We start from the raw sequence: 16,663 nt of genomic DNA, 5'->3' as shown, positions 1-16,663 counted from the left end.
AAGAGAAGTCTGATGGTAAAACAAAAAGAGAGTCCCCAGTGACAAATATCTTTTTAAAATAAGGTTTTTAGAAGGGGGGTGGGAGGATGGGTTAGCCTGGTGATGGGTATTAAAGAGGGCACGTTCTGCATGGAGCACTGGGTGTTATATGCAAACAATGAATCACGGAACACTAAAAGCTAATGATGTAATGTATGGTGATTAACATAATATAAAAAATAATAATAATAATGTTTTTAGAGTGTTACCACCACCCTCACATTTTTACATTAGTATGGCTAATGTTCTACAAATTCATACGCATTTCCTACTCCATCCCCAAAATGAAGCTACAACATAAAAAGTCACATGGAAGGTAAAAACTTTATGGGCTTTCCATTCTGATGTTTGCATCAAACTTTATCCCTTATTTGAAACAGAGAACATTACTTCTCAGATTAATAAAAGAAGTCCTTTGTGCAGAGAACAATTAGGGAAACAGAAGAGTGGGATTCCAATTCTCCCACAGGATGAAGAAATTAATTAAATGTCTTCACTAGTAAAACCTCCCAGAGACTGAAGACAAACAATAACAGATATATGACTGGGTCTTGCTAACAGGGTTATCAAAAATATCTACCACCTCCTAGGCTCAAATATACACATTATTAAGCCACAGATGAGTCAGTCCACTGTGCAAAAATCGATAAACTACAAAACCAAAACCCATTCCAGGACAAATTGACGCTATACACAATAAAACAATAGTTACCAAAGTATGAGATGCAGCTAAGGAAAATAAAGAATAAAAAGAACATTCAATATTCTCAACAGATTTTCTCAAGAAGTTTCTACCTTGTCATTGGTGTCCAACACAATGGTGCTATGTCTCCACTTTGTTAATACAATTGGTTCTTGCAGCCGCCTGTCCAGGCTCCTACTTTTAATTATTTCTCTTTGCTGCTGGGATGAAGCATTATACTAAAAAAACAAACAACAACAAAAAAACCTCATAAATAACAGAAACAAAAGTGGAATCTAAAACATGACATTTGATGTTCAGCAAAGTTCATCACAGGAATTTTTCTGGCCTGTTTTCTCATCCTTGACCACGTTGTGGCCCAACTGAGATGATCAAAGATTTCGGTATTGGAGAGACCAAGTTACCGTTACTTTGGGAAAATATTTAGTCTCCCTATGTCTCAGTTTCATCAACTGTAAAACAGACATAACAGAAATATCATCTCATTCACAGACGTGTTATAAAAATTAAGCAGTATAAAAAAGGCCAAATATTGCCCTAATAGTGGGTTCCCAATAAAATATTAGTTATCATAATTTATAAAATGAGGTCATTGAACAAACTATTTTTTTAAGGTTCCTTCTACCTTGAAAATCCACGAGTCCAATTTTTGGTTTAGGTTTTAAAAATGATGATTACTATATACAACAATATCCCCACATTTAAAGGGTTGTTTGTTTTTGCTTTCATTTATAGGCCAAACATACTATTATTTGTTTCTCTGAAGTTGTAAAACATAACCAGGTCAGAAGGCAGAGACAGTTCTAGTTTGAAAGACCAATCCTGAATATATCAGTTGTGTACAAAGATTAGATAATAATTGCCCCCCCATAACATCTAAAATTAAGAACACATTATCAATAATTAAATCATGTGTTTGAAATGTCAAGTAGATTGATCACCAAGCATAAACATTTCAGAAATGTGAGGTTTAAGAGGTATGCTGTTTTATACAGCCAATTTTAATAAATTATAAATAATTAAATGACAAAAGAAAATTAAAGGCTATATTCTTCTCCTGAAAGCAAAGGATACCTAATACCTATCTACTTCTCCCACCCCTAAAAAGCCCAGTAAATCTTAAAATTTTAATGATTCATTAGAATTTCAGTAAAACTGTTAAGAATGTTTTTAATATTAAAAAAAATCTTCCAACATCTTTCTCCACACTATGCCATTTCTTTACTCCCCAAAATTAGGCTACACACACCCCCCAAACTATCTCCCAAATCTGTTACTTCATTCTTCACATTAAAATTTGCCAAAGCAAGGCAATCACATATGGCATTTGCTTTTAAATTACCGCTGCTTAACAAACAGCAATCTTAAAATTCATCACAGAAGTTCACAAAGGGATCATTTCTAGGGTGAACAAAGATGAAACTTAAAGGCTACCCCTCAAAAAATTCTATGCCAGAAAGTTCTTAGTGAAGAGAGACCTAAACAGAGCTATATTTTCAATAGAATCATCATTAGCAATAATTAAAATGTATAGTTGTGTAAACGCATGTGTATGAACTTTAACAGATACAACTACCTTAGCTTATGAGCTTTGTAATTAGTACAGTTGTTTAGAAATCCTTTCTATGTGGAAACAAAAATAATGTGAAACTAAACTGGGCAATAATCACAATGATAAATGTGCTGGTGGTTTTACCAGGCAGCAGTATGTTCACAAAAACAAAGTATAAATAAAATGTCAGATATAAAATATAGTCTAGTTAACAAGATGGCTAAGTTTAAAACTTTTCCCCCCAAAAAACCAAACTTTTCTAATTCCTTTAAAAATACCATTTTTTAAGAATTTTAGATGAATTTTTATTTGAATTATTTCAAACATATACAAAAGAATAAAGACTATAATGAAAACCCACCAACGAGTGTTAGCGTATCTAATATAAAACAATTGCTTTAGGTACCTTAAAAAAAAAAAAGAAAATATAGACCTATTAGATGCCCTCTGAATATATCTTCCAGATTCCAATCCTCTCCCTCTTTTCCCCAGTAGCACCACAGAACTCAGTGGTCAACACTGTCATCACACTTTAATATATACTTATTTATCTATAAATACACATACTTGTAGAGTTTTAAAATTTATATAAATGGAGTCCTACCATATGCATCATTCTTCAATTTGCTTTTTGCATTCAATATGTTATTTTACAAAACATATCCATGCTGATGAGTACGCAGTTCTAACTTATATTTTCACTGCTATATACATTACATTGTATGTAGATACAATCTAACCGTTTTGCTATAAATGGACATGTCTAAAGCAGTAATACTAATTTACACTTCTACCAGCAGAACAGATTGGTTTGCACAACCTTATTTGGTACTACTGAATTTATATGCATTGGTGTATATAAAATAAAGGTTAAGTACACATACACATTAAAAAAATGTGAGAAGTGAAATGTTAGCTTGTTTTAATTTACATTTTCTGATTACCTGTAAATTTGGACACCTTTTCACATATTTATTTCATGTATTTCCTCTTCTGGTATTGCTTAGTCATGTATTTTGCCCAATTTCAACTGGGCTTTTTTTTACTCTTACAGAAAAGAAAGGACCAGGAAGTTCTTGATGTATTTTGGCTTCAAAGCATTTTTGTAAGCTACATGAGTTGAATATACCTTCTCCTAGTCTATAGCTCAGCTTTTTCCCTTTGTGTATGGTACTTTTTATATTAGAAAGTATTTTTGTTTAATTTGATGTAATCACATCTGTCAATCTTTCCTTTTATAGTTTTTCCTTATTATAGTTTTAAGAAATCCTTCCCACTCTGAAGTCAAAGATATTTTTTATATATCCTTCTGTAGCCTTTAGAATTTGCTTATTACATTTACATCTCTGATCTACCTGGAATTAATCATTAAGTGTGAAGTGAGGTCAAGATCTACACGTCGGGGGCGCCTGGGTGGCTCAGTCATTAAGCGTCTGCCTTCGGCTCAGGTCATGAACTTCAGGTCCTGGGATCGAGCCCCACATCCAGCTCCTTGTTCAGCTGGGAGCCTGCTTCTCCCTCTCCCACTCCCCCTGCTTGTGTTCCCCTCTCTAGCTGTCTGTCAAATAAATAAAACCTTTTAAAAAAGGGATCTACACTTCATTTTTCACGTGAATAACCAATAATCTTAGCAACATTTATTGCAGACTCCATGCTTAATCCACTGATTTGTGATGTTACATGTAAGCTTTCTATTCTGGTTTATTTCTAAACTGGTCTATTTCTCTATATGTGTGCTCTTACTATCCCATCTTAATCACCATAACAAGCAGCCCATCCCTCACATGCCCCACCCATTTTCAGGAATACTTTGGGTTCTTTATAGACCTTTGTTTGTAAATAAAATTTAGCATCAGTTCCCAAAAAGGTGGAGAGGAAGAAAGTAAATGGAAATACAGTGAACTTATAAATTAATGTGGACACTGCTATAACACTGAGCCTCCCAATCCAAAATCATAATGGTATTGCACCATTCATTCAGGTTTTACGTCCTTCAATTCAGCTCTGAAATTTTCTTAAGATCTTGCAAACCAGAGCACCTGGGTGGCTCAGTCGGTTAAGTGTCTGCCTTCGGTTCAGGTCATAATCTCAGTGTCCTGGGATCAATCCCCACATCAGGCTCCTTGCTCAGCGGGGAGTCTGCTTCTCTCTCCTTCTGCCCCTCCCCCACTCATGCTTGCGCACAAGCTCTCTCTCTTGCTAATAAATAAAATCTTTAAAAAAAAAGATCTTACAAACCTTTAATAGGCATATTCTTAGTTACAACTCTTCCTACTGCTACTGCTGGTAATGAAATTTGTCACATCTCAAGCCTGATTTACTAGAGAGATGGGTAGTGTTTTTTTTTTTTTAACATTTTATTTATTTATTCTCTAGAGAGAGAGAGAAAAAGAGAGAGAGCACAAAGCCAAGGGGAGAGGCAGAGGGAGACAAGACTCCCTGCTGAGCTGTGAGCCTGACACAGGGCTCGATTCCAGGACCTCGGGATCATGACCTGAGCTGAAGGGAGACACTTAACTGACTGAGCCACCCACGCACCCCAAGAGATGGGTAGTTTTTATGTTGATTTTATATCCAGCAACTCAACAGCTTTGAGTTTGTAAATTCTCTTGATTTTTCTAATAATCAAAACAACTGTATCTCTTCTCAATTTTTACTTTATTGTTGAATAGAAGCAGTGATTTTAAAAAGTTCAAATCTAGTTCCTAATTCTAATGAGAAAGCTTCTGTAACTTCACAATTAAGTATGAAATTTACTGTAGATTATTTGACAAATAACCTTTAGCATGATGTAATATAGCACTACATCTGAAATGATTTTCTTGTAGAAGCAAATAGTGGGTCATGGTTTTTTATCATTTCTGAAAAATTTTTAACAGGTGTGTTTAGACATTTAATGTAATTATATACATTAGGATTCAAGTCTGCCATTCTACTTTCTATCCTGTTATTCATTTGAGTTTCTCCTTTCCCGCCTTCCTGTGGGCTACTTGAAAAGCTTTTACTATTACATTTTAATTCATCTATAGTTTCTTGAGTCTATATTTTGTTAGTTTTTTAGTGCTTGTTCTAGGGATTACAATTCACATGCTTAATTTATCACAGTCTAACAGTATAAACCTTTCATGATTTCAGATGAAATGCAGAAATCTTACCAACGACTACATCACTTCACTCTCCCCTCTTTATGGTGTAAGTATCATCTCTACCTACAATGAGTACTTCAGACATGTTTCAATTTTTGTTTTGAATGTCAACCATAATTTTTAAAACTCAAGACAAGTCTCCTCAGATATTCACCCTTTCCATTGTACTTTCTTCATTCCTGATGTTTCAGGTTTTCTTCAGTTATCATTTCCCTTCTGTGTGAAGGGCTTCCTACAGCAATTGTCTGAGAACATGATGCTGGTAATAAACCTCTTAGTTTACTTTCATTTGAAAATGTCTTTATTTTACTTTCATTCCTGAAGGGCATTTTTGTTGGATGTACAATTATGGGTTTACAGTTTTTTCTTTCAGCATCTGAAAAATGTTATACACTTCCTTCCGGCTTCATGATTTCTGATAAGACATCCACTGCCCTTCAAATCATTATTACCCTATAGGTACTGTGTTGTTTCATCAAGCTGCTTTCAAGATTATTTTAGGGGGGAAGAAGAGGGGGAGTCTTTAGTTCTCAGAAATCTGAGTACTATGTGTCTAGATGGATTTCTTTAGGTCTATCCTGTTTATTAGGTGTTGCTCAACTTCTTGATTTCTGTTGGTCTTCTGCCAAATTTGGGATGTTTTCAAACATTGTTTCTGCAAGTATTTTTCAACCTCACACTCTTCCTCTTCTTCTTCTAGAACTCCAATGAAATGAATGTCAGGTCTTTTGTATTTTCCCAAAGATCTCTGAAGCTCTGTTCATTTTTTAATTTTTAATTAAATTTTTTGGGGGCGCCTGGGTGGCTCAGTCAGTGAAGCATCTGCCTTCGGCGCAGGTCATGATCCCAGGGTCCTGGGATGGAGCCTTGCATCGGGCTCCCTGCTCAGCGGGGAGCCTGCTTCTCCCTCTCCCACTCCCCCTGCTTGTGTTCCCTCTCTTGCCGTGTCCGTCAAAAAACTAAAATCTTTAAAAAATTTTTTAATTAAATTTTTAATTTTTAATTATATTTTCTGGTGCACATGCCCATTTCAATACTATACTTTGTGATACATTTGCTCACAAATCATCAGGGAAAGCAAGTCATATGACTCAACTCAGGTAACAGAATATACTCCCACCCACAGTGGGAGGCCTCTACAAAGGTAAACAGCAAAGAGCACTGATACAGGAATGGGTAAAGAACGGATCCAAAGATGCAATCTATCAGAGCAGGTAATCTGGTCTTTTACCCTTTGATAGCTGTTATAATTGTCTCCCTATACTGAAGTTCTGCACATCCAGTAAAACTTGTCAACATATAAATTTATTTTTATTTATCCTGGTCAGTATTTAAGGCATATTTTCCAGTTATAGACTCATGCTTTCCTTCAGTTTTAGAAAATTCCTAGAAATTATATTTTTAAATATTATTTCCCCATCTTTCATCCATTCTCTCCTCTGGAATTCCTAGTTTATGAATATAGGAAACTTCCCACCCATCTTCCATTTCTCTTAACTACGCTTTAGTATTTATTATCTTTCTGCCCTTCTGTCTATAGTTTATACTACTGACTGCACTTTTTAATTGCAATGACTAACTTTTTCATCTGAAATATTTCTATTTTTCATCATATTCACCTATTCAGATATCATTTGTTTTTATTTTTCATAATTTCTTGTTCTTTTTATTTTTTATTTTATTTTTTTGGTGCGCAGCAAAGCAAAGTTTACTGAGTGATAGCACAAAGCTCCCGAAGAGGAAGGTACCCAAGAGGGTTGCCCTTCTTGTTCTTTTGAAATGAAAGCCTTCATTTAACTCCAGACATCTACAATATATTTAAAGTCTGTATTTAAGTTATTAACAAAATTAATTTCAACTGGAGTACAATGTTCTGATTCTTGATTTTTTTCATGTTTATATTAGCATTGGGTTCTTCGTGTGTTTTACTTGGAATTTTGAATACCAGACTCATTTTGAGTGGGAGATGTTTTGTTTTGTTCTCTTTTCATTCATCCTTATTTTTCCCTCCCAGTCCTTCCTCTAGTCTAGTTTTATGGTCCCCTTCACCCACACCTTATCTAGAGCCAGGTATGCATAAATGTATGTGTGTACATATTTTGTCTCACTTAGCTGTCATATGTACATGCTTCTTTCCAGATTTATAGCAAACTCTTTGGGGATAAAGACCATGCCCTGTGCATTTGCATTCATGACAACATCTATACAGTGCTGACCACCAAAGATGTACTCAGAAAACAGTAGCTAAGTTTCTAATATCTGCACTGGGAGTTACAAAGCCATCTGACAGAACTTATTTTGGATTTACTAAGTAGAGGTTCTAAAACATTTTGCCTTATTTCCTCATTCCCACTGTACCCAAATCAAACCTCCCCACATTCAATTTAATTAGAAGTTCAAGAAACTGCCCATTCTGACTTTATCCTAAGTGGCAAATGGTGGCAGAAAATGAGTTAATACCACAAAACTAATGGCTCAACAATGATCACAATCAGCACCCATTTCCACTGTTGTGGAACTACCCTGAAAGGTTTTGACATGACTCAGTCCCTTGCCTTTCTTTATTTCTTTCACCCAGGACATCTCCACAAGTAGGTATCTTAATGTTGAACGTATAAGTCTTCCGACCAGGGAGAGTATAGGAGTTAATACAAAAACAAATAGAAATATTTAGCTATGAGTTAAGTATAGGTTCCAAATTGCTCCTTATATAGGGTCATCCAGGAAGCCTTTTCTTTCAATGGACCCCGACCTGGGACATATCACTCAAAAGAAGTCTTGTGTTTGATCTCAGTACTCCACGCAGTCAGAAACTACTATGAAGGAAGATGCAATACAACAAAAGATTCTTCTATAACTCAAATGTTGAGGTACTGATAGGAGCTACAATTAGAATTTGTCAAGTGGAATGAAAATTTCATATGTTTAAATTATTTATTATATTAATAAAATATTGTTCTTCTATAATCTAAATCATTTTCAGTGAACTAAACCTTCAGCAGATTTAAATTCTGGTATCTTTAAGTCAAAATCTGAACGCGTATTTTAGAAGCCCAATAGAACCAATCAATGTCACATAGTTTTCAATATTGAATAGTTATATCCCCAAATATATATTCCTTTCCCAGCACACAGGTATTACATATTTTGGCTCCCACTATCCATAAGATTTTCTTTCCAATTTAATCACTAAATAGGATTGTATTTATAAATGGTACCAGTTTTGAAAAATAGCTGATGTATTCTATAATTTCTTCCCAGTTCATTTACAAATAAAAATATTGTTAATCTTATCTTTTCTCCTAAAGGTTGATAATAGCCATATTAAACTTAGAATATTATTTCCCATTAAAAAGTTTTATTGAGACAAACTGGGAAAATAAAGTTAGGCCATTTCATATCCAATTCTTTGTAAAACAAACAACCAAAAAGACCCCCTAAAAAACCACAACAAAACAAAACAAAACCAACACCTCACAAACAAAAAAACCCAAACTGTTGCTAGAGTATCATTCAACTGCTATTCTCTGGTTTATAAAACACTATAGGAATTTGAGGGGTTGGTACAACTTCAAAGTTTAAAAGGTAAATATGGTTTTATCTGCAGAATCAGATTCCAAAAGTACTAATTAATGAGGAAAATGGAAAAAATCCATGAATGTTTTACTGCATTATATTTCATAATTTTAAAGAGTGATAACAGAAAACTTCCAAGCATGAAATATGTGAAGAGCAATTTATGGCACTTTTAATATATTTTTATTTGGGTCTTTTATTCTTGGTATTCTTTTATGGTTAATTTTTTTTTTTTAAGATTTTATTTATTTATTTGACAGACAGCGAGAGAAGGAACACAAGCAGGGGGAGTGGGAGAGGGAGAAGCAGGCTTCCCGAGGAGCAGGGAGCCCAATGCGGGGCTCGATCCCAGGACTCTGGGATCATGACCTGAGCCAAAGGCAGACACTTAATGACTGAGCCACCCTGGCGCCCCTGGTTCATTTTAAATAAAAACAATGTGACAGGCACCTGGGTGGCTCAGTCAGTTAAGTATCTGCCTTCAGCTCAGGTCATGATCCCAGGGTCCTGGGATGGTGCCCAGCATTGGGGTCTCTGCTCAGTGGGAAGCCTGTTTCTCCCTTTCCCTCTGCCTGCCACTCCCCCTGCTTATGCTATCAAATAAATAAATAAAATCTTAAAAAAACAAAAAACAAAACCAATGTGACAAAACCATGGAGACAATAAAAAGATCAGTGGTTGGCAGGGGCTGGGAGAGGTAGTGAACAGAGGATTTTTGGGGCAGTGAAAATACTTTGTATGATATTATAATGAAAGACATGTCTGTATACTTTTGTCCAAACCCACAGAATATACAACACCAAGAATGAACCTTAAGGTAGACTATGGACTTTGGGTGATTATGATGTGTCAAGGTAGGTTCATCCTTAGTAAAGAATAGACCATTCTGGTGAGTGATGTTGATAACGGGGGAGGTTGTGCATGTGTAGGAGGAACTAGGGATATAAGAGAAATCTCTGTACCTTCCTCTCACTTTTACTGTAAACCTATAACTGTTCTAAAAAAATTAAGCCTTAAAAAAAAAAAAAGCCCACAATGTGATATATCTTCATAACTCTTTGCATGTGAGTTTTGTAATTAAAATATAAGTTATCATCAATAACACTAATGTTATGTTGCAAACAGCATTATTTTCAAAAAACAATCCTATTTATATGTAAATTTTAATACTTCTCATTTTGAAAGTATTAAAAAATGGTTAAAAATAGTTTTTTCTGGGGCGCCTGGGTGGCTCAGTTGGTTAAGCGTCTGCCTTCAGCTCAGGTCATGATCCCAGGGTCCTGGGATCGAGTCCCACATCGGGCTCCCTGCTCAGCAGGAGCCTGTTTCTCCTTCTCCTTCTGCCTGCCTCTCTGCCTACTTGTGCTCTATCTCTCTGTCAAATAAATAAACAGAATATTTTTAAAAAATTTTTTTCTGCTGAGTTGGGCAAAAGAGAAAGTACTTGTGAAAATACATGCTAAAATACATGTAAAATATGGAAATACAAAAGCTTATTTGAAGATCTGACAAGGCTTTTTAACACAAGAAAATTCTGGGGCTGTACCTATAGCTAAATTAATCAAAAGAATTATTATTTCCTTTGGCCTCACCACCGACCCCTGAACCCTGCGCCAAGTTTGCATTATAGCAACCTACATCGTTCCTTGGTATCTTAGCATTTTAAAAGCTCTCAGACTTACAATGGAGTTCTTATGCTACTAGCTCAAGACAGGTCACAAAGGTGTTCTTAATAATCGAGTACTGGCTGTATATCTTATTATACTAGTATCAAGCCTTACAATTTCATAAAATACAGGCCAGATAACATTCACATAGGAAGAAACCACAATTACTACTACTTTACTAGACAGTGTTTTCCAACCTTCAAGTTAGTAACATCTAGTGATTTTTTCTAAATCTATGTATCTTTATACTAATAGTACTTTTCTTTAAATTGACTTACTTTGGCAAAAAGACAATTTCTTTAAAAATTGAAGTCTATCTAACACTATAGATATGTCTGCTAACACTGTCATTTCTAAAACATCAACATTTAATATCAATTAAAGTTTAAATGCTTGCTCAGGTACCATTTAAAATTATCTCAATACTAATAGTGACAAGCACATGACCACTTTGAAGCCCGCTGCCTCAAGATAAACTCGGCGCTGATGTACTCATCTGAAAAAAGGTATCCAGTGAAACCCCAGGAAATCTCATCAGCACACGCTGCTAATGACTGACACAATTACAACACATACTTACATACGAGAATAAACTGGAATACTGAGTTGCTTTTTTCTCTCAAAAAAAGATTAGATGTAAGATTAACCTCATGTAGAAAATTCAATATATGTAAGTTGACTAGATGTAAGATGGCCTTATTGGCACTGAAGGAAATTCTTATTTCTAGGAATGATGAACAACTGATTTCAAGTTAAACCAAAAGAATTTTTGAATAGGAATTATCAGTATTATATAGCAAAGATCATGCATATCTTAGAAAAATGCAGCCAAAGGATTCTCAATGAATTCCAAAAAAAAAGTTTCGCTTTTTAAAAGCTGAATAAAAATTTTACAGTAAATCTACTGAGACCATTTTCAGATATTATTTTATCTACTGTTTTAAAATAGAAATTCAATGTTAAGGTTTATTACCTTCGGCAATTCCCATTCCGAACGAGATCCATCTGCACTGTAGTAATATTGTCTACCTTGATCATCAACATGCTTGAGCCACTACAAAAACAAAACAGATGTAAAACAACAAACACAAAAACCAAAAAAAGTGTTATTTTTTAAATTTAAGTAAAAGTGAGTTTAAGCTTATACAACCAGAGATATTAGACATTTTTCTTGTGAATTTTATTCTACTTCCTCAAGAACACCGTAAAAAAAATTTACAAACTTACACTAATAGATTTGTATTTTAAGTTTGGTAAGAGTAAGTAAACTCAATATTAAATGTGAATTTATTTCCTCTCTCTTTCTTCCAGTGTCAAGCTAGTTCCAATGTCAAGCACCACTTAACATAAGAAAATATAACATAAAGACACACAGATATACATATACACTGGACACAGTGCCACACTCACTCTGAAAACAGGGTTGAGAAATGAACAAAAGAGAATTTTTTTTTAATCTTCAAATATAAAACTACTGAACAATTCAAGCCAAACTTCGTGCAAACCCTTAGGAATTACTTCCTGCAGCCAACACATTTCTCACTCAGTATCATTTAAATAACACTAATAATAAAACTTCATATGATATGATACAGGGACTATGAGGGGCAAAAGACTACTGCTAATTTAACACATGATCTTAAATGTGAAATACATGAAAACTAATGTGTCCTTATGTTCTAATGTGAAGTAATTAAGGCAAGCACAACCAACCAGTTATCTTCTCTGATGATACCAGATGTTAATACATAAAATTTCAATATGCATTCCCAAACTAGTTCATCATAAAGTACTAGATTCATGGTTTTTGTTTTACATAACTTGGTTATAAAAGAAAAAGGAGTATAGAAAGTGAGGTGGTGTATCATAGTGACACATGCTGAGAACACTATTCCTAAAAAACCATTCCTCAAGAAAAATATAAAGAAATATGCTTACTGAAGAAGTCTAAACAGAATGACACTCAGTAGGTCTACTCTTAAAAAGGTGTGTCTTAAACAGTTTTGACACCACAAAAATCAGTGTAATTATAAGCAATTTATAACCATGAATCAGTAGTTACATAATGAGTTTTCATGTTGTCAACTGGCATGATTTCAGAATTACAATAAAGAATATTTTCATGCGTTTTTAAAATACTACTAGAACTTCAGTACACAACTATTTCATGAAAGGATTCTGACCAAAAAAACTAGATGAGAAAAAAAGAATGTACCTTTTCATTAGTATAGTCACTGGTATATAAGGTATGCCCACGTTCATCCAACTCTTCTGACCAACCCCTTGGAGGAGAACCACACTGACTATCTGACTGGCTGTAACAAATGTTGTGGTAGTTTTCTTCTGATGAAAGCTATAAATAGTCAGAAACATAAGGATTTTTCTTCTTTGAATATATATATATATATATATATATATATGCAGCAGTTGAAAATCTAAGCAATAAACTGTAATTAGCCATAAGCACTAAGATATCTTGACTATATCTGAAAATTTAATTTTCAAAACAAACTGTTAGTCTTTCAAATAGTACACTGTAAGTGGTAAGGTTAAATTAATAATAGTTATTTTATCACAACGATGTAACCCTGGAAAAATTCACCATAATAAAACTGAAAACAATGTTTTCAGACTGAGCGATAAAATGCTACCTTCTATTATTTAATTCTGCTTTTAAACTGAAATCAGGTTAAAAACTGACAGGAGAAGGGGCGCCTGGGTGGTTCAGTCGTTAAGCGTCTGCCTTTGGCTCAGGTCATGATCCCAAGGTCCTGGGATCAAGCCCCACATCGGGCTCCCTGCTCCAAGGGAAGCCTGCTTCTCCCTCTCCAACTTCCCCTGCTTGTGTTCCCTCTCTCGGCTGTATCTCTCTCTGTCAAATAAGTATATAAAAATAATAATAATAAAACCCCGACAGGAGTGTGTATGGGTATACACATCCACGTGTAAGCAAAATAGGGGATGAGGGTACTTCATCAGACTGAGTTTCTTGAAAATTCTCATGCCTGGCAAACAAAAGTGCTCAAGATATAAATATATCTTGAATTATGTTTTTTCTAATGTATGGAACTGGGAGGGGGGAGACACTAGTCTTGTAATACTGTATTTTATGTTCTAATTTATTGATTTTACTTGTCTAATTTATTAAAGATAGTTGAAAACTAAACTTCAAAACAAGAAAAAATAATATTGAAAAAATTCAAACATGATAGAGCAGTGAAAAAATTCAGTATGGAAATAACTTAGGTATGCTTTACTTTTAGAAGCATGATAAAGAGCGCCTGGGTGGCTCAGTCGTTAAGCATCTGCCTTTGGCTCAGGTCATGATCCTGGGGTCCTGAGATCAAGTCCCACATCAGGCTCCCTGCTTGGCAGGAAGCCTGTTTCTCCCTCTCCCACTCCCCCTGCTTGTGTTCCTGCTCTCACTCTCTCTGTCAAATAAATAAAATCTTTAAAAAATAAAATAAAAGCATGATAAAATTCAGACATACAAGACAAGCAATTAAGATTGACAAAACTTAATTTCTGCTTTTTCAAACAAGAGGGCACCATAATGTGAGTGAGTAGCAACTTGCTTACTGCACTTAAACTTCATTCATTCACCAATATTTATGGAGATTAGCTCTCTTGTAAATGACCCCTCTAGGGTCATTTTTAGGTAGATTCTCAATGTTGTAGAAGTAACTTAAAGACATAAACATACTAATAGTAACATGTTCACAAAAACTGACATACACAACTTAACAGAAGCCCTGCATAAAGTGAGCTATATACGTTTTGTAACAGTAATGTTAAAAATGGAAAACCTAGGGCGCCTGGGTGGCTCAGTTGGTTAAGCGACTGCCTTCAGCTCAGGTCATGATCCTGGAGTCCCGGGATCGAGTCCCACATCAGGCTCCCTGCTCAGCAGGGAGTTTGCTTCTCCCTCTGACCCTCCTCCCTCTCATGCTCTCTCTCATTCTCTCTCTCGCAAATAATTAAAATCTTAAAAAAAAAAAAAAAAAAAAAGGAAAACCTATTTCAAAAATCAGGACTTGCGACGCCTGGGTGGCTCAGTCAGTTAAGCGGCTGCCTTCGGCTCCGGTCATGATCCCAGGGTCCTGGGATCGAGCCCCGCATCAGGCTCCCTGCTCGGCAGGAAGCCTGCTTCTCCCTCTCCCACTCCCCCTACTTATGTTCCCTCTCATCTGTCTCTCTCTGTCAAATAAATAAATAAAATCTTTAAAAACAAAAAAAGCAAAAAAAAACCCCTAAAATCAGGACTTATTTTTAAATTGAGACCACTTAAAATATACGTTCATGTAAGCAAAGTACAATAAAATCTTTTAGAAACAGAGAAATCTATACAGTGGAATATTATTCAGCCATAAAAAAAAAAAAAAGAATGTAATTTTACCATCTGCAACAGAGATGGACCTTAAGGCCATTATGCTAAGTGAAATAAGATGATAGAGAAAGACAAATACCGTATGATCCCACTTATGTGGAATCCTCAAAACAAAACAGAACAAATTCACAGACACAGAGAACAGACTGGTGGTTGCCAGAGGTGGGGGAGGAGGCAGGTTAAATGGGTGAAGGGGGCCAAAAGGCACAAATTTCCAGTTATACAATAAATAAGTCATGGGGATGTAATGTACTACATGGAAAACACAGTTAATAATACTGTATCGCATATGTGAAAGTTGCTAAGACAGTGGATCTTAAAACTTCTCACAAGACAAAAAAATTCTGTAAGTGGTGATGGATGTTAACTAGACTTATTGTGGTGATCATTTCGCAATATACACAAATACAGAATCACTAGGGTTGTACACCTGAAACTAACAATGTTGTATGTCAATTACACCTGAATTATAGTAAAACTAATTTAGGAAACAAAGTCATTAAATCAATTTTTTCATAAACATGACTTTCTAGCTGACGAAATGCTCCCATAATTTCCCAATTTTTGTGCAGTAAGATGTTTCTTTCTTGCATGAAAAGAAACCTCCGGTATCTCAACATGTTTTATTTCTTTATAAAACCAGGAGTACCTTTAAAATCTTGATATTTACTGCTAGAAAAGAGCTATTTAGTGGCAATTAAATAAAATTATTTTTGGTAAGCATTCTCTAAATGTTAACTGTGCTATACTCATAACTCCACTCAGCAGGGTACTTGGCTCAGTAACTTTGGGGTATATATTTTGCGGCAAATACAGCCTTATAGAGGGGGCTACAGAGATGTTCCATTTACAGGAGAATGACACAGGGATACTGATTACCTGGATTAAAACAATTTAAAATATTACATAAATTTTTCAAGAATCATCCAGAAGCAAGAGGTTAAGAAATACTCAGAGATCAATATAATCTAAATAGAATATAAAGACCAGCTTTCTCTTTGAAGGCATTTGCCAAACCCCAAACTAGAACATTAGTTTTCAAAGCCATGAAGTATTGGGGAACAGGAATCGAGACTACCAAAAGTAGGGAGTGTTAACAGGATTCCCCCCTGACAATAAAGAACTGGAACCCCAAAGAACTATGCCCTCAGATTATCAGTGAGCCAGAAATAAGTCTTGTCCCTTATTCCTCACAAGGGAAATAACAGGAATCTCCCCAGATAAATGGGGGGAAATGGGAGAATCTCCAACCATAAACCAGGCTTCATGCAATCCAAATTACTACTACCTAGATGGCCTACAAAAACTAAAGCTGAAAATTCAGTTTCAAATGTTCACAGGATAGTAGCTTCCTGGCAGAAACAAAAGCAAATCCTCTCTGACAGAACAATCTTTCAACCCCAGCATTAAAGACTTCTATATGTAAAAATCTCCAAGCACTATACATAGTCTAATATTAAAACACACATACAGGGACGCCTGGGTGGCTAGTTGGTAAAGCATCTGCCTTTCACTCGGGTCATGATCCCAGGGTCCTGGGATCAAGTCCCACATCGGGCTCCCTGCTCAGTGGGGAGCCTGCTTCTCCCTCTG

At 35.3% G+C, this 16,663-nt stretch overlaps 1 protein-coding gene across 2 annotated transcripts in view; it reads right to left on the bottom strand.

Moving 5' to 3' along the window:
• Positions 1–16,663, bottom strand: part of ARHGAP12 (Rho GTPase activating protein 12) — a 125,139-nt gene that overhangs the window by 38,482 nt on the left and 69,994 nt on the right. Inside the window, exons 6-8 of one of the 2 annotated variants that reach the window (XM_034987175.1) lie at positions 12,899–13,036; positions 11,657–11,737; positions 835–960 (exon numbers count right to left, since the gene is read on the bottom strand). In XM_034987175.1, the coding sequence (XP_034843066.1) occupies positions 835–960; positions 11,657–11,737; positions 12,899–13,036 (345 nt within the window). The remainder of the gene's footprint in view (positions 1–834; positions 961–11,656; positions 11,738–12,898; positions 13,037–16,663) is intronic. The other variant, XM_034987176.1, reaches the window with a different exon arrangement.

The sequence above is a fragment of the Mirounga leonina genome, unplaced genomic scaffold, assembly GCF_011800145.1.
Source record: "Mirounga leonina isolate KUSES-001 unplaced genomic scaffold, KU_Mleo_1.0 Mir_413, whole genome shotgun sequence".
NCBI classification, from domain to species: domain Eukaryota; kingdom Metazoa; phylum Chordata; class Mammalia; order Carnivora; family Phocidae; genus Mirounga; species Mirounga leonina.
This window is presented reverse-complemented; position numbering and strand designations above follow the sequence as displayed.